The following is a 22,998-nucleotide window of genomic DNA, read 5'->3' as shown; positions in this document are numbered from 1 at the left end:
TTTTGAAGCAGGTACAGTTATTATCATCTCTGTTTTATATATGAGGCATAGAGTTAAGAAACTATCCTAAGCTTACATAGCTAGTAACTAGTTGAATTGGAATTGGAAGACACTTTTTTTTTTTTATTGTAGCAAAATACACACCACATAAAGTTTATTATTTTAACCATTTTAAAGTGTACCCTTCTGTGGTATTAAGTACATTCACACTGTTGTTTAACTGTCTCCACCCTCCATCTCTAGAACTTTTTCATCTTCCCCAACTGAGACTCTGAGTTTACCACACACCAACTCCTCATTCCCTCCCCTCCCACCTCCCTGCCTCCAACCACACCAATGGCCAACCACCATTTATGAATCTAACTACTATAGGGACCTTATATATAAGTGGAATCATACAATATTTATCTTTTTGTGACTGGCTTATTTCACTTAGCATAATGTTTTCAAAGTAACATGTTAGAATTTCCCTTTTTAAGGCTGAATAATAGTCCATTGTCTGTATATACCCCATTTAGTGCCATCATTCATCCATCAGCAGACACTTTGGTTGCTTCCGCCTTTTGGCTATTGTGAGTAATGCTGTGAATGTCAGTGTACAAATATATCTGTTTGAGTCCCTGCTTTTAATCCCTTTGGGTATATGTATAACCAGAAGTGGAATTGCTGGATCATATGGTAATACCATATTTGATTTTTTGAAAAATTGGCTTACTGTTTTTCACAGCACCTGTACTATTTTACATACCCACCTGCAATGCACAAGGGCATGTTACTTACTTATGTCCCCTCCAATACTTACTCTCCTTTCCTTTTCTCTTCTTTGCTCTGCTTTTTGCTATTAAGAAATAATAGCCATCCTAATGGGTATGAACTGGTATTCATTGTGGTTTTGTTTTACATTTCCCTAATGACTAATGATGTTGAACATCTTTTCATAAACCTTTTGGCAATTTTTATGTTTTCTTTAGAGAAATGTCTGTCTGAACCCTTTACCTATTTTTAAATTGGGTTTTGTTGTTTCAGAGTGTTTTTTTTAGGGCCGCACCTATGGCATATGGAAGTTGCTGGGCTACAGATCGAATCAGAGCTGCAGCTGCCAGTCTATGCCACAGCCACAGCAATGCCAGATCTGAGCTGTGTCTGAGACCTACACTGTAGCTTACAGCAATGTCGGATTCTTAACCCACTGAGTGAGGCCAGGGATCAAACCTGTGTCCTCACGGATACTAGTCAGGTTTGTTACTGATGAGCCACAATGGGAAGTCCTGTGCCAGAGTTTTTTAAAAATACATTCTAGGTATTAACACCTTATCAGGTGTATTATTTGCAAATATTTTCTCCCATTCTCTTGGGTTGACTTTTCACTGTTGATAGTATCCCCTGATGTGCAAAAGTTTTTAATTTTGATGAAATCCAGTTTACGAATGTTTTTCTTTTGATGCCTTTGTTTTTGATGTCACCTCCAAGAAATCATTGCTGAATCCCTTGTCATGAAGCTTCCTCTGTTTTTAAATATAAGAATGTTTTTGTGGCATTCCTGTCATGGCTCGGCAGAAAGGAATCCAACTAGGAACCATGAGGTTGTGGCTTCGATCCCTGGCCTTGCTCAGTGGGCTAAGTATCCGGTGTTGCCGTGAGCTGTGGTGTAGGTCACAGACGTGGCTCGGATCCAGGGTTGCTGTGGCATAGGCCAGTGGCTACAGCTCCGATTAGACCCCTAGCCTGTGAATCTCCATATGCTGCAGGTGCGGCCTTAAAAAAAAGACAAAAAAACAAAACAAAACAAAAAAAAAACAAAAAAAAACCCCCTCTATGTCTCTGTGTCTCCTGTCAGTTTGCATCTTTTTTCTGTTTTTCTCTATATAAATTACTGAGGTTTATGCATGTGCTTTCTCTTCTTCCCTTTTGTTGTTGTTGAACTATTGAAAGTTTTTTTTTTTTTTTTGGTCTTTTTAGGGCTATACCCATGGCATATGGAGGTTCCCAGGCTAGGGGTCCAGTCCCAGCTATAGCTACCACCCTTCGCCAGAACCACAGCAATGTGGGACCTGAGTCACGTCTGTGACCTACACCACAGCTCACAGCAACGCTGGATCCTTAACCCACTGAGTGAGGCCAGGGATCGAACCTGAGTCCTCATGGATAATAGTCAGGTTTGTTAACTGCTGAGCCATGACGGGAACTCCCTGAAAGTATTAGATATTGTGAGACTTAAAGTATTTCTTTAAAATAATGGCATTTTTCTAAGTAACTATAATCCTGTGATAAGCACTGCCCTTGGAACTGGGTACATGGGACCCCTGCCTTGTGCTCTGTGCTTGGAAATACCTTTCTTGAATTTTTCCAGGTCCCTTCAGCCCCCCTTCCTCCCCACTTCAGTACCCACTAGGCAGGGCGCCCCAAGTGGTTTTCTTTTAGTAGTTTTGTGTTGAGTAAATTTTCTAATTACATTGAGAATAGAAGCTTAACTTCATTTTGCTGATTTTATTGTTCACCACTCTATACTGTATTTTCCTTCTAAATTGTCTTTCTTATCTTTCTATATTCCTTTAACTGGTTAGTGTGTACATAGGGGTATAATTATTAATTACCTTTCTTTTCTTTCTCTAGTACCGAGTTGAAGCTCTTGGAGGAGGCAACCATTTCAGTCTGCAGGTCTTTAGGTAAGGAGGAAAAATGAGAGAGAAAGGGTGGGGAGAGAGAGAGAGTGTGTGTGTGTAATGTGTATATATATGTATGTGTATGAAGGAAATTATTTCAGAATTTCTGTTAAAATTTTTATTAGTATAATATGAATTGAATTAGTGAGGTGATATATTTTTGATGATGATAATTACAATAGTACTAATAATTCTGTCATGGTTTTCACTGATGCTACTAGAGAGTACCATTCAGTTAACAGCAGTGAGTCACATGTGATTAGTTCCAAGTAGTGCTAATAGACTCTGCTAAGCCAAAGAGCTTGTTCTTTTTGTGAATTTCGAAATACTGAGAAAACCTAAATATTATTAGTTTAGTAGTTGACTGTATAGTTCCTAGAGAATATAGGATCATTCATCCTTTGCTTTGTCAACCACATGTATTATGTATGCTGTTGTCGGCCATGCTAACTAGAATAATTATCGCTCATTAATTGGAAAATATGTTAGGAAGCTTCTCAAATTAGTAGTAACAACTTGGTGTTATGGTAAAGTACATGGGCTCTGGAATTATTTTATGATCTTAATTACAGCTCTGCTACTTATCAGCTCAGCTTGAATTTCCTCCTGTAAATTCCAGGGTTCTCAGAAGGAGAAAATCAGATAACATATGAAATATCCAGTATCGTGCCTGGCATCTCATCATTATTCATTATTTCTGTCAACAAATTTCATTTTTTGGGACCTCATTTATCAATACTTTCAATTTGGTAGTTACTGGATTTTTTTTTTTTTGCTTTTTAGGACTGCACCTGTGTCATATGGAGGATCCCAGGCTAGGGGTCTAATCAGAGCTACAGCTGCCGGCCTATGCCAGAGCCACAACAACGTGGGGTCTGAGTCATGTCTGTGACCTACACCACAGCTCACGGCAGTGCCGGATCCTTAACCCACTGAGCAAGGCCAGGGATTGAACCCGCAACCTTGTGGTTCCTAGTCGGATTCATTTCCACTACGCCATGACGGGAACTCCCTTGGTAGTTATTGGAAAGAAATGTGAATACTTAAAAGATGTGAATAGTTATATGTGTCATTGTTACTTTGAAAATCGGAGATAATGTAGCGAAATGCCTGTTGTACAGGAACTTAAGAAGTGATAACAAGCTTGTTTTTGAATCAAGCTTGGGGTAATAAGCTCCATGTAAGTTGTGTGGCTAAGTCCCATATAAGTTACTCTGCCAGAAGCAGTCTTTGATGAAATATTTTTGCTTTTAAAAACAAATTATGTTGGTAATGATAGAGATGCTATCATAATAGTTGCCTTGAATTTTGTTTGCAGTTAAATAGATTTGAGAATTTTACACTAAACATCTGGCTTTCAAAAATTTGACAGCTTGCTGATAATATTAATGCAGTTATTATGGTGATGACTTTGAATGTGACCTTGGGGATTTTACAGAAATAACATTTTAAAATTGGGAGTAGTATTTACTTATTAATATAATGTGGAAAGCATACCAAAATGGAAAAAAAGAAGTAATTGCTCATAATTCCACAACCCTGAATAGCCCTTTTAATGTTTTGCCTTCTATTACTTATTCTTTGGATATACATTTACAAACATATATGCATGTGCACAATTATTTTAATCTTTGTTTTTCACTTGATATTCTGTATTTAAGTATGTCATTCTATATTTAAAACCACTTTAGGGAACAGCAAAAAAAGAGGATATATGTATGTGTATTATATATGTTAATGCCAAAAATATGTGTTAATATATATATATTTAATTCCAAAAATTCCAACAGTATAGTGGTACAGTTAAAAATTTCCTGCATTACCCAGTTTGGGAAATCACTGCTGATCTTCTTTGCTAAGATTTTGTTCAGAGTATTGTGTATTTATTTATATGGATAGTTTTATGTAAGTGGTATTATTTATATGTTGTTTTTACTCAACAGTATTCAGAAACTTATTTTCACATCCATAAATATAAATGTACATATCAACCTTTAAGAGCTATGTGGGTATGCGACAATTCTCTCTTTGGTTTGAAAATGTTTTCATTTTTCTTTCACTTTTGGAGGATGTGTTTGCTGACTATAGAACAGTTTGACATTAATTTCTTTCTGTACTTTAGTACATCATTCTGTTCTTGTTCCTCTCATTTTTGTTGAGTTTAAAGCTGTCAGTGTTACTACTGTCCTTTTGAAAACAATGAAGTTTTTCTTTTTTCTTCTGCATGCTTTTAAGGTTTTCTTTTTTGTCCTTTGGTTTTCAGCATCTTAGAATAATATGCTGAGGAGTGTCTTATATGGTACGTTTGTCACAACTAAGGAATCAGCATTGGTACATTACTGTCAACTAAACTTGACACTTTACTCAGATTTCTTTCCTCCCTCTCTCCCTCCTTCCCTCCCTTCTTTCCTGCTTGAGATTTGTAAAGCTTCTTAAATCTGTGGGTTGATGTCTTTCATCAGTTTTGGAAAATTCTCAACTATTATTGATTGATACATTGATTCTGTCCTGTTTTGCCTGTCCTGTCTTTCTAGGATCTCTGTTATACTTCTGTTAACATCTTCATTGTGTCCCGTATGCCTGCTAGGCTTTTACAAAATTTTACATTATTTTTTTCCCTATGACCTTCGGTAGAATATTTTCTGTTAACCTGTCTTTAGTTTACTAATCTTTTCTTCTGTTAAACCCATCTACTGAGATTTTTTTAAACTGCAATTTTAAGGGAGTTTCTGTTGTGGCTTAGTGGTAATGAACCCTACTAGTATCCATGAGGATGTGGGTTCAATTCCTGGCCTTGTTCAGTGGGTTAAAGGATCCCACATGGCATTGCCAATGTGCTGCGGTATAGTTTGCAGATATGGTTCGGATTCTGTGTGGCTGTGGCAAAGGCTGTCAGCTACAGCTCCTATTCCACTCCTTGCTTGGGAACTTCCATATGCCACAGGTGCAGCCCTAAAAAGACAAAAAAAAATTTTTTTTTTAAATTTAGAATAGCTTTAGATTTACAGAAAAGTTGCAGAGCTTTGTAGCAGTCCCATGTAACCCTCATCATTTTCCTTTATTGTCAACATCTTATATAGTACGCTTGTCACAACTAAGGAATCAGCATTGGTACTTTACTGTCAACTAAACTTGACACTTTACTCAGATTTCACTAGTTTTCCCAAATGTCCTTTTCCTGTTCCAGGATACTACATTACATTTAGTTATCAAGCAGCCTTAACTTCCTCTGGTCTGGCTCTTTCTCAGATTTTCCTCATTTTTAATGGCTTCTACAGTTTTGAGGAGTACTTGTAGAGTAGTTTCTAGAATGTCCCTTAGTTTGTTTGATATTTTGCTCTTGTGGCTAGATGGGGGTTTGTGGGAGGAAGATCATAGAAGTGACCTACTGTTCTGAATACATCATATCATGGCTACATGCTATTAATGTGAGTTTCACTAATGATCTTGACTTTGATTGTGTGGCAGGGTTGTATTTGTCAATTTTCTTAATTATAAAATTGTGCCCCTTGCTGTTGCTTTGATTTTTTTTTTTACAGTGATATATTCTTGTGTGGGTCTTTTTTCACTCCTTTTACTGGAGATAAACGATGGAGTCTTTCAGTCAAAAAACGCATTTCCTTCAGATGTGAAGGATTTTCTTTTAAGGTTTCTTTTGTAATTTCTCCCCATCAATTTTTAAAAAAAATTTTTATTTATTATTTATTTTTTTTTACAGAATAAAATACATACATTTACACACAATTATATTCACACAGATTATTATAACATGGATCTTAAGAAACAGATTAAGTGACTCCCACTGGAGAAGTGGAATGGAAAATATGCTGAGACAAATAGGAAATTTATTCTATACTTTATCCCAATTTTATGACTTTCATCTTTACTACTTAGTTTTATCTATTACATTTCAATTTTTCTTTAAAAATTAGCATTATATTAAATTGTTATATTATGCAACTAAAATTTATAAAGAAGAAAGCCTTATATACCATTAAATATTTTATATAGCATAGTAAAAAGAATGACAACTGGTAAGCATAACAAGAATAATACACCCTCTGAAAATAAGTAAAATATAAAATGCATAAGTTGGTTAAAAAACAGTGTAACTATATAAATATGTCCTCACAATTTGTTCCATCTCGCTGATTCTTCAATAAAGGCATTACATCATTCTAGGTAATGTGATAAACAAGGCGTTATAGACTTTACGTTGTACCTTGGGAAGAAATGGTTATTAATAATACAATTGTAGAACTGTATTATTTAATTGTACAGTGGCATTATTTAATTATAATTATCATAAGTTCTTTGCTGGAAAGGAAATCAGAATCAGATCTAAGAAGACTTCAGCATTCCAAGAATGATGTCAAATGACCCCCTTCATGGTGGATTATGCACTTATTTACTATGAGATATATTTCTTCTCCAGAGATTCCTTGTTTGTGTATCAATTGTAGATTTTTGGTTTGCAGTTATTCTGAAGTTTTGATGTAAGAGCCTATATGTATATGAGATTGTTTTAAGTTGTTGGTCTCTTAATTGCAAGTTCATCTCTGGTGTCCCACATTTGTACCTACCTCTTCTCATGATTTCTGATTTTGATGGTATAATTGTGCATGGATGATTTCGTATCTTTACTGTATACATACCTTTACTGGTGAGCCTTGTCATTTGTGGAATTTTTGTTTCCTGTTGCTGATCTTTTCTTTCCTGCCTAGAGAAGTTCCTTTAGTATTTGTTGTAAGGCTGGTTTAGTGTTGCTGAATTCTCTCAGCTTTTGCTTATCTGAGAAGGTTTTTATTTCCCCTTCAAATCTGAATGAGAGCCTTGCTGGGTAGAGTATTCTTGGTTGGAGGTTTTTTCCTTTCATCACGTTAAGTATATCATGCCACTCCCTTCTGGACTGCAGAGTTTCTGCTGAAAAATCTGCCAATAACCTTATTGGGGTTCCCTTGTATGTTACTTGTTTCTTTTCCCTAGCTGCTTTCAAGATTTTCTCTTTGTCTTTAATTTTGGTCAGTTTGATTATTATGTGTCTCGGTGTGTTCCTCCTTGGGTTTATTTTATATGGTACTCGTTGTGCTTGCTGGATTTGAGTGAGTGGTTCCTTTCCCATGTTAGGGAAATTTTCGGCTATTATCTCTTGGAATATTTTTTCTGTCCCCTTCTCTCTCTCTTCTCCTTCTGGCACCCCTATAATACGGATGTTGGTGTGTTTAACATTGTCCCAGAGTTCCCTGAGACTCTCTTCATTTTTTTTCAATCTTTTTTCTCTTTTCTGTTCTGCATCCGTAATTTCTTCTAATCTGTCCTCCACCTCGCTTATTCGTTCTTCTGCCTCCTGTATTCTGCTGTTAGCTGCTTCTAGTGAGTTTTTTATTTCAGTTATTGTATTTTGCATCTCTTCTTGTTTAAGTTTTATATCTTGTATCTCTTTGGTTAGTGTTTCCTGTAAGTTATCCATCTTTGCCTCCAATTTATTTCCAATGTCTTGCATCCTCTTCAGCATCGACAGTCTAAAGTCTTTTTCCTGGAGGCTGAGAATCTCCTCCTTGCTTAGCTGATTTTCTGGGGTTTTTCCTTTCTCCCTCATCTGAGTTATAGTTCTCTGTCTTTTCATTTTTATAAGTTTTTGGTGTGGTGACCTTTTTACAGATAAAAGGGTTATAGCCTCTCTTACTTCTGATGTCTGCCCCCCTTGTGTCTGAAGTCAGTATATCTGCCTTGATTTTGAAGGAGAGTTTTTCTGCATACAGAATTTTGGTTGGCGTTTATTTTCTCTCATCCCTTTGTTATTCCATGGCCTTTCAGACTCCTTTTTTCTCAGATGAGGAGGCTATTCTTTTTTGTTGTTGTTGTTGTTAAATTACTCAATTTTATTACATTTATAGTTGTACAGTGATTATCATGATTTTATAGCATTTCCATCCCAAACCCCCAGCCCATCCCCTCACCCCCAAACCTGTCTCCTTTGGAAACCATAAGCTTTTCAAAGTCTGTGAGTCAGTATCTGTTCTGCAAAGAAGTTCATTCTGTCATTTTTTTAGATCCAACATGTAAGTGATATCATATGATGTTGGTGTCTCACTGTCTGACTAACTTCACTTAGCATGATAATTTCTAGGTCCATCCATGTTGCTGCAAATGCTGTTATTTCTTTCCTTTTAATGGCTGAGTAATATTCCATTGTGGATATGTACCGCATCTTCTTTATCTATTCCTCTGTCAATGGGCATTTGGGTTGTTTCCATGTCTTGGCTATTGTATATAGTTCTGCAATGAACACTGGAGTACGTATATCTTTTCTAGTCATGGTTTTCTCTGGACAGGTGCCCAGGAATGGGATTGTTGAATCAAATGGTAATTCTATTTTTAGTTTTCTGAGGTGTCTCCATACTGTTTTCTACAGTGGTTGCACCAATTTACATTCCCACCAACAGTGTAATAGGGTTCCCTTTTCTCCACACCCTCTCCAGCATTTATGGTTTGTAGACTTTTTTTGATGATGGCCATTCTGGCTGGTGTAAGGTGGTACCTCATAGTGGTTTTGATTTGCATTTCTCTAGTAATGAGTGATGTTGAACCATCTTTTTATATGTTTTTTGGCTATCTGTATGTCTTCTTTGGAGAATTGTCTGTTTAGATATTCTGCCCATTTTTTGATGGAGTTGTTTGTTTTTGGTATTGAGCAGTAGGAGGTGTTTATAAATTTTGGGGATTAATCCCTTATCAGTCACTTCAGTTGCAAATATTTTCTCCTATTCTGTGGGTTGTCTTTTCATTATGTTTAGGGTTTCCTTTGCTGTGCAGAAACTTTTAAGTCCCATTTGTGTATTTTTGTTTTTATTGTCATTACTCTAGTAGGTGGATCTGAGAAGATACTGCTGTGGTTTATGTTGGAGAGTGTTTGGCCTATGTTTTCCTCTAATAGTTTTATAGTGTCTGGTCGTGTATCTAGGTCTTTAATCCATTTTGAGTTTATTTTTGAGTATGGTGTTAGGGAGTGTTCTGAATTCATTCTTTTACATGTGGCTGTCCAGTTTTCCCAACACCACTTATTGAAGGGGCTGTCCCTTCTCCATTGTATATTCTTGGCCTCCTTTGTCATAGATTAGTTGGCTGTAGGTGCGTGGGTTTAATTCTGGGCTTTCTATCCTGTTCCACTCATCTATATTTCTGTCTTTGTGCCAGTACCATACAATTTTGATCACTGTTGCTTTGTAGTATAGTTTGAAGTCCGGGAGCCTGATTCCTCCAGCTCCATTTTTCTTTTTCAGGATGTCTTTGGCTATTCTGGGTCTTTTGTGCTTCCAAACAAACTTTAAGGTATTTTGTTTGAGTTCTGTGAAAAAAATGTCCTAGGTACTTTGATAGGGATTGCATTGAATCTGTAGATTGCCTTGGGTAGTATAATCATTTTGATAATATTGATTCTTCCAATCCAAGAGCATGGTATGTCTTTCCATCTGTTTGTTTCATGTTTTCTTTCTTTCATCAGTGTCTTATAGTTTCCAGAGTACAGGTCTTTTGACTCTTTAGGTAGGTTTATTCCTAAGTATTTTATTCTTTTGGATGTGGTGGTAAATGGGATCATTTGCCTAATTTCTCTTTCTGATCTTTTGTTGTTAGTATATAGAAATGCAGTTGATTTCTGTGTATTAATTTTGTCTTCTGAGACTTTGCCAAATTCATGGATGAGCTCTAACAGTTTTCTGGTAGAGTCTTTAGGATTCTCTAAGTATAGTATCATGTCATCTGCAAATAGTGGTAGTTTAACTTCATCCTTTCCAATTTGGATTCCTTTTATTGCTTTTACTTCTCTGATTGCCATGGCTAGGACTCCCAGAACTATGTTAAATAGTAGTGGTGAGAGCAGACATCCTTGTCTTGTTCCTGATCTCAGCAGGAATTCTTTCAGCTTTTCACCATTGAGAATGATGTTAGCTGTGGGTTTGTCACATATGGCCTTTATTATGTTGAGGTAGATTCTCTCTATGCCCACTTTCTGAAGGGTTTTTATCAGAAATGGGTGTTGGATTTTGTCAAAGGCTTTTTCTGCGTCTATTGAGAGGATCATATGGTTTTTATTCTTCATTTTGTTAATGTGGTGTATCACACTGATTGATTTGTGGATATTGAAGAATCCTTGGATCCCTGGGATAAATCCAACTTGATCATGATGTACAATCCTTTTAATGTATTGTTGGATTCAGTTTGCTAGTATTTTGTTGAGGATTTTTGTATCGATGTTCATCAGTGAAGTTGGCCTGTAGTTTTCTTTTTTTGTGGTATCTTTGTCTGGTTTTGGTATCAGGGTGATGGTGGCCTCATAGAATGAGTTTAGGAGTGTTCCTTCCTCTACCATTTGTTGGAAGTTTTTTAATCACAGTTTCAGTTTTAGTACTTGTGATTGGTCCATTCACTTTTTCTATTTCATTTTGGTTTAGTCTTGGAAGATTGTATTTTTCTGAGAATTTGTCTATTTCTTCTAGATTTTTGGTTTTATTGGCATATAGTTGCTTATAGAAGTTCTTATGATCCTTTGTATTTCTGTGATGTCCATTGTAACGTCTCCTTTTTCTAATTTTATTAGAAAATAAAATTTCTAATTTTATTGATTTGAGTTTTCTTTTTTTCTTGGTAAGTCTGACTAAGGGTTTATCAATTTTGTTGATCTTTTCAAAGAACCAGCTTTTTGTTTCATTGATCTTTTCTATGGTTTTCTCCATTTCTATTTTATTTATTTCTGCTCTGATCATTATGATTACTTTTCCTCTGCTAACTTTATGTTTTGCCTGTTCCTCTCTCTCTAGCTCCTTTAGGTGTAAAGTTAGGTTGTTTCTTTGAGATTTTTCTTCTTTCCTGAAGTAGGCTTGTATTGCTATAACCTTCCCTCTTAGAACTGCTTTTGCTGCATCCCATAGGTTTTGGAGTGTTGTATCTTTGTTGTCATTTGCCTCTAGGTATTTTCAAATTTCCTATTTGATTTCTTCTGTGATCCATTGGTTGTTTGGTAGTAGCATGTTGTTTAGTCTCCACATGTTTTTGTTTTTTGTAGTTTTGTTCTTGTTGATTTCCAGTCATATACCGTTGTTGTTAGACAAGATGCTTGATATAACTTCAGTTTTCTTAAAGTTATTGAGGATTGATTTGTAGCCCAGAATGTCATCAATCCTAGAGAATGTTCTTGTGCACTTGAGAAGAATATGTATTCTGCTGCTCTTGGATGCAACGTCCTATAAATATCTCTTAAGTCCATCTGGTCTAATGCTTCATTTAGGGCCTGTGTTTCCTTGTTGATTTTCTGTCTGGATGATCTGTCCATTGCTTTAAGTGGGGTGTTAAAATCCCCCACTGTTATTGTGTTACTGTCAATTTCTCCTTTTAAGGTTGTTAGCAGTTGCCTTATAGATCGTGGTAATCCTATGTTGGGTGCATATATATTTACAATTGTTATATCTTCTTATTGGATTGATCCATTGATCCTTATGTAATGTCCTTCTTTGTCTCTTATAATATTCTGTATTTTAAGGTCTATTTTGTCTGATATGAGTATTTCTATTCCAGCTTTCTTCTGATTCCCATTGGCATGGAGTATTTTCTTCCATCTTTTCACTTTGTGTATGTCCCTAGAAGTGAAGTGAGTCTCTTGAAGACATCATATATATGGGTCTTGTTTTTGTATCCATTCAGCCAGTTTGTGTCTTTTGGGTGAGGCATTTAGTCCATTTACATTTAAGGTAATTCTTGATATGTATGTTCTTATTGTCATTTTTATTAACTGTTTTGGATTTGTTTTTGTTGCTCTTTTTTCTTCCCTTCTCTTGATGTCTTCTCTTGTGGTGTGATGACTATCTTTAGCATTGTATTTGAGTTGATTTTTCTTATTTGTGTGTGTATCTATTGTAGATTTTTGGTTTGCAGTTACTCTGAAGTTTTGATATAAGAGTCTATATATATATATGAGATTGTTTTAAGATGTTGGTATCTTAATTGCAGGTGCATCTCCTGTGTCCTGCATTTGTACCCTCCTCACGATTTCTGATTTTGGTAGGGTTTATACGTGAATGATTTTCTACATTTACTGCTTATATGCCTTTACTGGTGATCCTTGTCATTTGTGATATTTTTGTTTCTAGTTGTGGCCTTTTCTTTTCTGCTTATTAAAGTTCCTCTTGGAGTTCCCATCGTGGCTCAGTGGTTAATGAATCTGACTGGGAACCAGGAGGTTGTGGGTTCGATCCCTGGCCTTGCTCAGTGGGTTAAGGATCTGGCGTTGCCCTGAGCTGTGGTGTAGGTCGCAGACGTGGCTCAGATCCTGATTTGCTGTGCCTGTGGTGTAGGCCAGTGGCTACAGCTCCGATGAGACCCATAGCCTGGGAAGCTCCATATGCCACGGGATTGGCCCTAGAAAAGACAGAAAGCCAATAATAATAATAATAATAATAATGATAAAGTTCCTCTAGTATTTGTTGTAAAGCTGGTTTAGTGTTGTTGAATTCTCTTAGCTTTTGCTTGTCTGTGAAGGTTTTGATTTCTCCTTCAAATCTCAGTGAGAGCCTTGCCTGGTAGAGTAATCTTGGAGGTTTTTTCCTTTCATCACATGAAGTATATTGTGCCACTCCCTTCTGGCCTGCAGAGTTTCTGCTGAAAAATCTGCCAATAACCTTATTGGGGTTCCCTTGTATGTTACTTGTTTCTTTTCCCTAGCTGCTTTCAGTATTTTCTCTTTGTTTTTAATTTTGGGCAGTTTGATTAATATGTGTCTCAGGGTGTTCTTCCTTGAGTTTATTTTATATATGGTACTCGTTGTGCCTCCTGGATTTGAGTGAGTGGTTCCTTTCTCATGTTAGGGAAGTTTTCCCTGGTATTATCTCTTGGAATATTTTTTCTGTCCCCTTCTCTCTCTCTTCTCCTTCTGGCGCCCCTATAATACAGATGTTGGTGCATTTAATGTTTTCCCAGAGGTACCTGAGACTCTCTTCATTTCTTTTCAGTCTTTTTTTCTCTTTTCTCTTCTGCTCAGTGATTTCTACTAATCTGTCCTCCACCTTGCTTATTTGTTCTTCTCCCAGCTGTATTTGCTGTTGGTTGCTTCTAATGAATTTTTCAGTTATTGTATTTTGCATCTCTGCTTGCTTAAGTTTTAAATCTTGTATTTCTTTGCCCAGTGTTTGTTGTAGATTATCAATCTTTGCCTCCAGTCTATTTCAGATGTTGTGCATCATCTTCACTGTCATTAATTTAAAGTCTTTTTCCTGGAGGCTGCTAATAATCTCTAGGTCAGTTAGCTATTTTTGTTTTTTTTCCTTTCTCCCTTATCTGAGTTATAGTTCGCTACCTTTTCATTTTTTGTAGGATTTGGTGTGGTCTTTTTGCAGACAATAGAATTGTAGCCTCTCTTACTTCTGATGTCTGCCACCCTTGTGGCTGAAGTTGAGAAGGGAGCTTGCTATAGGGTTCCTCATGAGAGGAAACCCACTGGTAGGTGGAGCTGGTTCCTTTCCCTCTGGTTGATGGGGCTTTGTCTCTAGGTGAGATTAGAGGTAGCTGTGTGCCTGGGGGGTCTTTAGACAGGCTGTTTACTGATGGGTGGGGCTGTGATCCCATCTGGATTATTGTTTGGCCTGGGGCTTCTCAGCACTGATGGGTGGGGCAAGATTTTCCCAAAATGGCCACCTCTAGAGGAACACACGCTGATGAACACTCCCGAGACCTTTGCCTCCAGTGGCCTTCCCCACAACAAGCCACAGTCACCCTGTTTTCCCAGGATATCCTCCACGAACTGCAGTCAGGTCTGACTCAGATACCTATGGAGTCTCTGCTTCTGTGCACAAACCCCACTGGCCCTCAATGCCAGACGCTCTGGGGTCTCTTTCTTCCAATGCGAGATCCCTATGCATAGGCACCCAATGTGGGGCTCAGAACTCTTACTCCTGTAGGTGAGTCTCTGTGATACCGTTACTTTCCAGTGTGTGGGCTACCCGCCCACTGGGTATGGGGTTGTTTATATTGTGTAATCCCCTTCTACTGTCTTGATGTGGCCTCCTCTTTGTCTTTTGGAATAGGATATCTTTTTGAAAGTCCATTTGGTTGAAGGTTGTTCAGCATTTGGTTGTAATTTTGTTGTATTTATGAGAGAAGGTGAATTCCAGTCCTTCTATTCCACCATCTTAATCCCTTATGAGAACTTTGTTTTTTTTTTTTTTTTGCTTGATAATCATTTTTAAAATTTTGCACTGTGTGTATCTTCAGAGAGGTCTGCTCTTTAATTATATTGCTGTTTCCCTGTAAGTGATGAGTCATTTTTTCCCCCTTAATTGCTATCAAGGTTTTGTCTCTGTCTTTATAACATTTTAAAATTTATTCTTTGTCCTATATAGGGTTTGTTGATAGTCTTGGACTTGTAGGTTAATGTTTTTTATCAATTTGGGGATGTTCGTGGCCATTATTTTTGTTGGGCTTTTTATATTTATTTGTATTACTTTTTCCCCTGAATCTACACAGAAAGTTTTCTGGGTCCAAGACAGATCTATCTTCCTTCCTTCCTTCCTTTCTCTTTTTTGGTCCGCACCTGTGGCATGTAGAAGTTCCCAGGCTAGGGGTCAAATCAGAGATGCAGCTGCTGGGCTCTACCATAACCATAGCAACATGGGATCCTAGCCACATCCCAACTACACCATAGATCATGGCAAAATTGGCTCCTTAACCCACTGAGTGAGGCCGGGGATTGGACCCAAGTCCTCATGGATACTAGTTGGGTTTGTTAACACTGAACCACAACAGGAACTCCAGATTTCTTATTAAATACCTCACAGTAAGTTATCAATGCCTTTTTCTTCCTATTTCCTAGTTCTTACCCACTAAATATGTGCTGTGAGAGCCAGGTCAGTTTTATGTGAGGAGGTGAGGGACAAGGTAAAATGATTTTCCTTGCTTATTAAAGGGGAAGGAGTTGGCTGTCCCTTCCTATCTTTACCCAGCTCTTTGGTGTGTAAATAGAATCTCTAGAACCCAGATACCTTCCCTCTTCCCTCTCTTGGCTTTTTAGACCTACAGGTGTCTCCTAGCTCTGGGAACTTCTCTCCTCCTTGAAACATAAATATTTGGGAAGATAATGCTGTAGTTTCTCCTGCACCATTAGATTCACCCTTGGTGTTTATCATACCACAGCAGTAACCAGAGACATAGCAGTGACAGTACTGGATCCGTAACCTGTAGAGCCCCAGGGAACTCCAGGTTGCTTGGTTTAAATGAGACCTTCTATTACTCCTTCTCTTTGGCTTTGATTTTGCTGAGAATTCCAAATTGAACATGTGGATAACATTTTTTTCTACTTCTACCCTCAACATAAGCTCTGCGTTTGCTTAGTTTAATTCTTCAGTTGTTTTATGGGAGTTGTGGCCCCTGAATGTGTATAGAAAGTTGTTGGGTGGCATAATTAACACGAATTTTCTGGTTGGAGTAGATAAAGGTGTTTTTAGGCAGTTAGGCTTACTAATGACCCATTGATTACCAAATAAAATTTTGGTTCAGTTCTGTAAAATTGTATGTGGTTAGTGGAAGTATTTCCTGTGGGTTTTTTTGTTGTTGTTTAAAGGACTATCCTGATTCAGCATTTTTGAGATCTTTATCTTTTTGTATATTTTCATGGGTACTTTATTTTTAATTCTTTATTTAAAAATTTCACATTCATGCAAAGGCAGACAATAATATAATGACCTCCCATATGCTCATCTCCCAGTTTATTTATTTATTTATTTTGCATTTTAGGGCTGCCCTCGTCGCATATGGAGTTCCCAGGCTAGGGGTCAAATTGGATCTGCAGCTGCTAGCCTATGCCACAGCCACAGCCACATCAGATCCTAGCTGTGCCTGCAACTGACACCATAGCTCACAGCAACACCAGATCTTTAACCCACTGAGAAAGGCCATGGATTGAACCTGAGTCCTCATGGACACTAGTTGGGTTCGTTTACCACTGAGCCAAAAACGGAACTCCTCAGATTTCTAACTGTCTTAGTTTGTTTGAATCTGGAGCCAAGTCAGGTCCACATCTATTTATTGAAGAATGTAGGTAGTAGAGTTACCCGCAACATAGATTTTGTTGATTTCATCCTTATGGACTATTAACATTTCTCTGCCTTCTATATTTTCTATATATAGGTTATTGCATCTTGGAGCTCATGGGTATTTTTGTGAGATAATGGAAAGGTTTGTTGCAGAGGCTGGAAACAAGTTCCACCTCTCACCCACATGGAGATCCTCTGTATAATACCCTTATCTGAGTACTACCCAGACTTTGCTTGAACCCTTGTGGAGGTAGGGAATTCCCTTCTTTCCACAAAAGCCACTTCAGTGATCACATTGCTGCAAGGTCAGACTCAGGAGTCAAATGAGTTAATTTTCTATTGCCTAAGTGTTATTGTTATCTTAATTTTTGCAGATGAAGAAACTGAGGCAAGGGGAGGTTAAGTTGCCAAGTGTTATACAGCTAGTTAGTCTGTGGTAGAGCTGTGCTTTGAACCTAGCTAGTTACCTTCTATAGTCCAGTTCCATATGCTTTTCTGCCTTCCTGTCAGATGTTCCCTGTTCCTACTGTGGCTTTAGAAGCTCCTTCAACTTCAACATAGCATTTGATTTTTGCCAGTTAAGTTTGATCCTGTTAAATTCTATTGAATTATTTTGGATTATTGAGTCTACCATTGGGTATTGTTTGTGGAGCATTGTTAATTGTACTTAATTTTATAAATGTATTGCCCCATCTGCATCTTGTCCAAAAAAGCCCAATGGGAACTTAACTTAGAATGTCAGGGAGTTCTCTTTATAAGTAGTTCCATGTATACATGCTGTGTGAATGAAAAGGGTACACAAAACTTTAATTACATCAATCTAGTGGTCTTGGTTGTTCTTTCCAACAGTACAGGGTTGTTTGTTATTTTAATAGCTAACCATTTATAAATTCAGACAATTACTTATAAAACTGTTCATGAACACAAGATTGTAAAATTGGGATTCTGAATTATGGTTATAGTCCTGTCAGCCTCAGTTCTTTGTTTCAGCATTTGATTTACAGAAGCTAGGTAATATTAATTCACACATAGATGCACTTGAAAGCATTAACTGGTTTTTAAAAAACAGGATGTCTTTTTTTTTCTTTTTTTTAAATGCCTGAATCTGTAGCATATGGAAGTTCCCAGGCTAGGGGTCAAATCAGAGCTGCAGCTGCCAGTTTACATCACAGCTGTAGCAGCTGGGGATCTGAGCCACATCTGTGACCTGTGCTAGAGCTTGTAGCAATGCTGATCCTTAACCCCCCCTGAACAAGGCCAGGAATTGAACCCATATCCTCCTGGATACTAGTGAGGTTCTTAACTAGCTGAACCACAATGGGAACTCCAAAAAAAAAAAACAAAACCCCAAAAAACAAAAAACCCAGTTTGTCCTGAAGTCTCAGGATATTTCATTAAAGTACAGTGAAATCTTGAAGGTAGGAAATTTTCATTTTATGTATGTATGTATGTATGTTTTTTAGGGCCTCACCTGTAGCATATGGAGGTTCCCAGGCTACAGGTCCAATTGGAGCTACAGCTGCTGGCCTATACCACAGCCATAGCAATGCCATATCCGAGACACATCTGTAGCCTACACCACAGCTCAGGGTAACACTGGATCCTTAACCAACTAAGCAAGGCCAGGGATTGAACCTGCATCCTCATGGATACTAGTCAGATTTGTTACCACTGAGCCACAACGGGAACTCCAGAAATTTTTCTTTCAAAGTGAAATTCTAACAAAAGCTTTTTTTTTGTTTTTTGTTTTTGGCTGTGCCCGAGGCGTACAGAAGTTCCCAGGCCAGGCCAGGGATCAAACCTGGCCACGACAGTTTTGCCACAAAAGTGACCCGAGCCACAGTGTGACAATGCCAAATCCTTAACCGCTAGCCCACTGGGAAACTCCACAATACCTGATATCTTAATTGCATATCTGTTCTGGATTATGAAAGCTGGATGAATCCTGCCCTAACTTAGAGCACAGATTGCTCCTTGTCACTCACAGTGGTGCTCTCCAACCAGCAGCACTGGGCATCACCTGGGAGACTGTCACAGGTGCAGAATCAGAATTTAAACTTTAATAAGAATGCCATATGATTTAAATGCACATTGAACTTTGAGAACTTCAGTAGTGTGGAGTGGACCTGGGATTCTGTACTTCCAGCAAGCTCCAGATAATGAAATGCTGTTGCTGCTAGTCTGTGAACCATGGATGGATTAGCAGTGTACACATTTGAGTACAGTGAGAAGGTTATGCAGTTACTTGCATTGATTCTCAAGCTGTGACGGGAACGCATACCCAGCAGATAGGCCTTAGTTGGACAGTTACTGAGCACAAAGCAGGTATGCTGTAACGGTGTTCTTATTCCCATGTACATCTCTTCTTGACAGTGTTGGATTCTGAGATGAGATGGCTGTTTTCTCCTACATCTTGGAAATCATTTTTTGTTACTTAGAATTATGACTAAACAGTGCTTTTTTTCTCATTGGTAATTTCCCTAATTATATTTGAAATTTTCAGTAAGGTTGGTCTCTGAGCAACTTCAATTTGACATTTGGTTTTATAAGTATGATATTTCCACTTTGACTTCAGTTTTTCATTTTAACTTTTTAAAACCTTTTCTTCTCTTGCAGTTGAAAACAATCCACGAACAGGAAACCTTGGTGCACTCATTAAGGTCTTCCTTTCTAGAACCAAAGAACTAAAACTTTCAGCAGAATGTCAAAAGTAAGCTGGCTGATTAAATCAGGTTCCCTTTGTATTTTAACAATATTAATATTTTTTCATTTATTGATAGAAATAGTTTATGGTCTTTTGGAAGCTGTAAAGGAATTACTCTCATTATTAAGGGAAGCAAGTAAAAGGGGTTTTAATTTATTGTTCAAGTATAAATTCTGCAGTCTGATTTTGGCATTTTAGACAATCTTTAGAAATGCATTCTTTAAGATTAATTATGTAATTATTATTTAAAAAGGTAATTTTCTCCTCTTACCGCTGCTGATTGTATCTAGTTTAAATACCAGAGTATTTAATGCTAGAGATGCTAGAGTATTATTTCATTCTACATTTGTTTCATTTATGTCTTTTTTTTTTTTTTTTGTCTTTTTAGGGCCGCACCCTCGGCATATGAAGGTTCCCAGGCTAGGGGCTGAATTGGAGCTGTAGCCAGTGGCCTACACCGCAGCCACAGCAACACCAGATCCTTAACCCACTGAGCAAGGCTAGGGATTAAATCTGCATCTTCATGGATGCTAGTCAGATTAGTTTCCATTGAGCCATGATGGGAACTCCTAGTTTTTGTCTTTCATATTAAATGAATGAAGGTTTGGAGTAGATATTATAGTTTTATATTTACATGGTGGAAAGTTCACCTTCTATGCAGTCAAGCATTTTTTTGAAGCCATTTTTTGGATGGCCATCTCTTAAATGATTACTCATTGCCCTGCTTCCAAACAATTTATATCAAATCCAATTAAAATTTTTCTTGTGAGCCCATGATTATCAATATAAATAGCGGATATTGTACTGTGCAGCTGGTGATGGATGCCCTGTTTAAAATTTTGGTTGTGAATTTGCATATATTCTCTTTATGTTACTATACTTTTTTATTTTTTCTGTTTTTTACTTTTCTTTGAGTTGCCTGTGTGTGGGACAACTATAAAGTTCAGAACAAAGAGCAGTCCATGCCTAAAGGAAAAAAAAATTTTAAGTTGACTCACTATCTAAAATACACAGAATGAGATGTGAGGTAAACTATAGTAGGTAGCCCTGGTCCAGTGTCATAAATCATGAACCATGAAAAAAGATATGGACCCTGTTCTAATATTACAAAATGTTACAAATCTCAAAATGATTGAGAAATCATGGGCTAGAAATAAACTGATCAGGCTCACGATTAACACTGATTCTTGTGTGATGTTGGTCTTTTCCTTTCTAGTCACATCTTCATTTGGCAGACACACAATGCTTTGTTTATTATTTGCTGTTTGCTGAAAGTGTTCATTTGTGAGATGTCTGAGGAAGAGTTGCAACTTCATTTTACTTATGAAGAAAAATCTCCTGGCAGTTACAGTAAGTATTGCCTTTGAAGATGATTTGGGGATAACAAGTGTAACACATAAGAATAAAATTTGAAGAATAAAAGTATAATTTTTAAAATTCCATTTTTCCTTTCATAATTTTCTTTTTTTTTTTTGGCTTTTTTTATTTTGTGTGTGTGTTTTGTAGGGCTGTGCCTGCAGCATATGGAGGTTCCCAGGCTAGGGGTCTAATCATAGCTGTAACCACTGGCCTACGCCAGAGCCACAGCAACGCAAGATCCGAGTCTGCAACCTACACCACAGCTCTTGGCAACGCTGGATCCTTAACCCACTGGGCGAGGCCAGGGATTGAACCCACAACCTCATGATTCCTACTCAGATTCCTTAACCACTGAGCCACGATGGGAACTCCACATAATTTTCATTTTTAAATGACGTTGACACCATCACTCTTTCTTTCCACCTTCTATATTTAAAACATTGTGCCGGTTGCTTGGCTGAATGTTATTAAGCTGGTCAGTGTATTTGGTCTAAAATGTTCTTTAGGGAGCCAGTGAGTGATTTTAAATGTTCTTGCTGGGCTTGGACATTCTCTAGTCTAAGTCAAGGAATGACAGTTCAGCAAACTCATATTGAATATATATCGTATGTCGTCAGACCAGCTTGTTGGAATCGGTTGTTAACTCGCTTGGGTTATGCTGGATAGCTTTGGCAGAGAGAGATTTAGGTAGCTCTTCTCATGACTTTCTTTACTAATTGAGCTAAGTCTCCTACTTCTAGAATGAGATTTAATGTGGTTATTGGACTTGATTCTTGCTGTGCATTCTTTTTAGCATTGATTGGTGTCTTCAGTGTGATTTAATAGTCTCTTCAAGCTTTGCACTTACCTCTTAGATGGCTACTGTGTCAAGGCAGCAAGGAATTTCTTCATAATATCTGAATATCGGGTGATACTATGATCTAGAAAAAAGAATTACTAAGCTTCTTTTTGAGATTTCAAGTGTTCTCATGTTTTGGAAGTAGCCACTAGATTTGTATTTAGATACTGTGATCAGTTCGGCAAACATGTATTAAGTGTATATTATGTGCCAAACTCTTTGTTTGTCACCCTCAAGAAGTACAAAGTCCGAGAGTTCCCATCGTGGCTCAGTGGAAACGAATCTGACTAGCATCTGTAAGGATGCAGGTTCAATCCCTAGCCTCGCTCAGTGGGTTAAGGATCTGGCATTGCTTTGAGCTGTGGTGTAGGTCACAGACACGGCTTGGATCTGGCTGTGGCTATGGCATAGGCCGGCAGCTACAGCTCCAATTCACCCCTAGCTTGGGAACCTCCATGTGCTTTGGGTGTGGCCATAAAAGAAAAAAAAGTATGAAGTTGAATAGGGGCCTGCTTTACTTGTAATCAGAAATTGTGTTATAATGTAACCAACATATATGATGACAGATAGATACGCAAGGCATAGGTGCTGTTGAGAAGATGATGATGATTATTTTTTGTCTGTTGTCTTTTTAGGGCCACACCCATGGCATATGGTCCCAGGCTAGGGGCCAATTGGAGCTGAAGCCAGCGGCTTATGCCACAGCCATAGCAGTGTGGGAAATGAGCTGTGTCTGCGATCAACCCCACAGCTCAGGGAACGCTGGATCCTTAACCCACATCCTCATGGATGCTAGATGGGTTTGCTAACTGCTGAGCCATGATGGGAACTCCGAGATGATTGTTTTTATGTAGGGTGAGACAAGAGAGTTGGGATTTATGGAGGAGATGGAGACCGAGGATGGCTCAAATAAATAAAGATTGCCTTTTTTAAAAAGTCAGGATTTTTTGTTGGTGGGCATTCCCAGCAGAGAGAATGTTATTGGTTATGGCATGTAACAGGGAGCTTGGTGTGGCAGGGGTATAAATGGTGAAGGGAGTCATGGTGAGATAGAAAGGGATGCAGGGCCTGTATCTTGAAGGGTCTGATGCATTCACTTTGGGGCTTTGCGTTTTTTTTCTGATAGTAGTAATCAGCTTAAAGCAGTTGAAAAGGTCTAAACCAGGCGAGTGAAGGGGTAGAATTTAGTTATTATCTCCCTTTAGTTAGCAGTCTGGAGTTTGGATTGGAGAGGAGTAAAATTGGGGGTAGGAATACTAATTAAGAAGGTTTAAAGATGTCATGGAAGAGTGTTCATTCATTAAATTTGCTTAACTGAACTGAAATGATGAAATAGTGAATGACAAGGAGTAAGGA

At 37.8% G+C, this 22,998-nt stretch overlaps 1 protein-coding gene across 3 annotated transcripts in view; it reads left to right on the top strand.

Moving 5' to 3' along the window:
* The window catches only part of DYM (dymeclin), a 387,283-nt gene that overhangs the window by 50,466 nt on the left and 313,819 nt on the right, over positions 1–22,998 (top strand). For all 3 annotated transcript variants that reach the window (XM_047764400.1, XM_047764416.1, XM_047764407.1), the window contains exons 3-5: positions 2,614–2,666; positions 19,358–19,451; positions 20,662–20,795. In XM_047764400.1, coding sequence (XP_047620356.1) covers positions 2,614–2,666; positions 19,358–19,451; positions 20,662–20,795 — 281 coding nt within the window. The remainder of the gene's footprint in view (positions 1–2,613; positions 2,667–19,357; positions 19,452–20,661; positions 20,796–22,998) is intronic.

The sequence above is a fragment of the Phacochoerus africanus genome, chromosome 2 (assembly GCF_016906955.1).
Source record: "Phacochoerus africanus isolate WHEZ1 chromosome 2, ROS_Pafr_v1, whole genome shotgun sequence".
In the NCBI taxonomy this organism is placed as follows: domain Eukaryota; kingdom Metazoa; phylum Chordata; class Mammalia; order Artiodactyla; family Suidae; genus Phacochoerus; species Phacochoerus africanus.
Note: the sequence above shows the minus strand (reverse complement) of the source record. Positions and strands in the feature narration are given on the sequence as shown.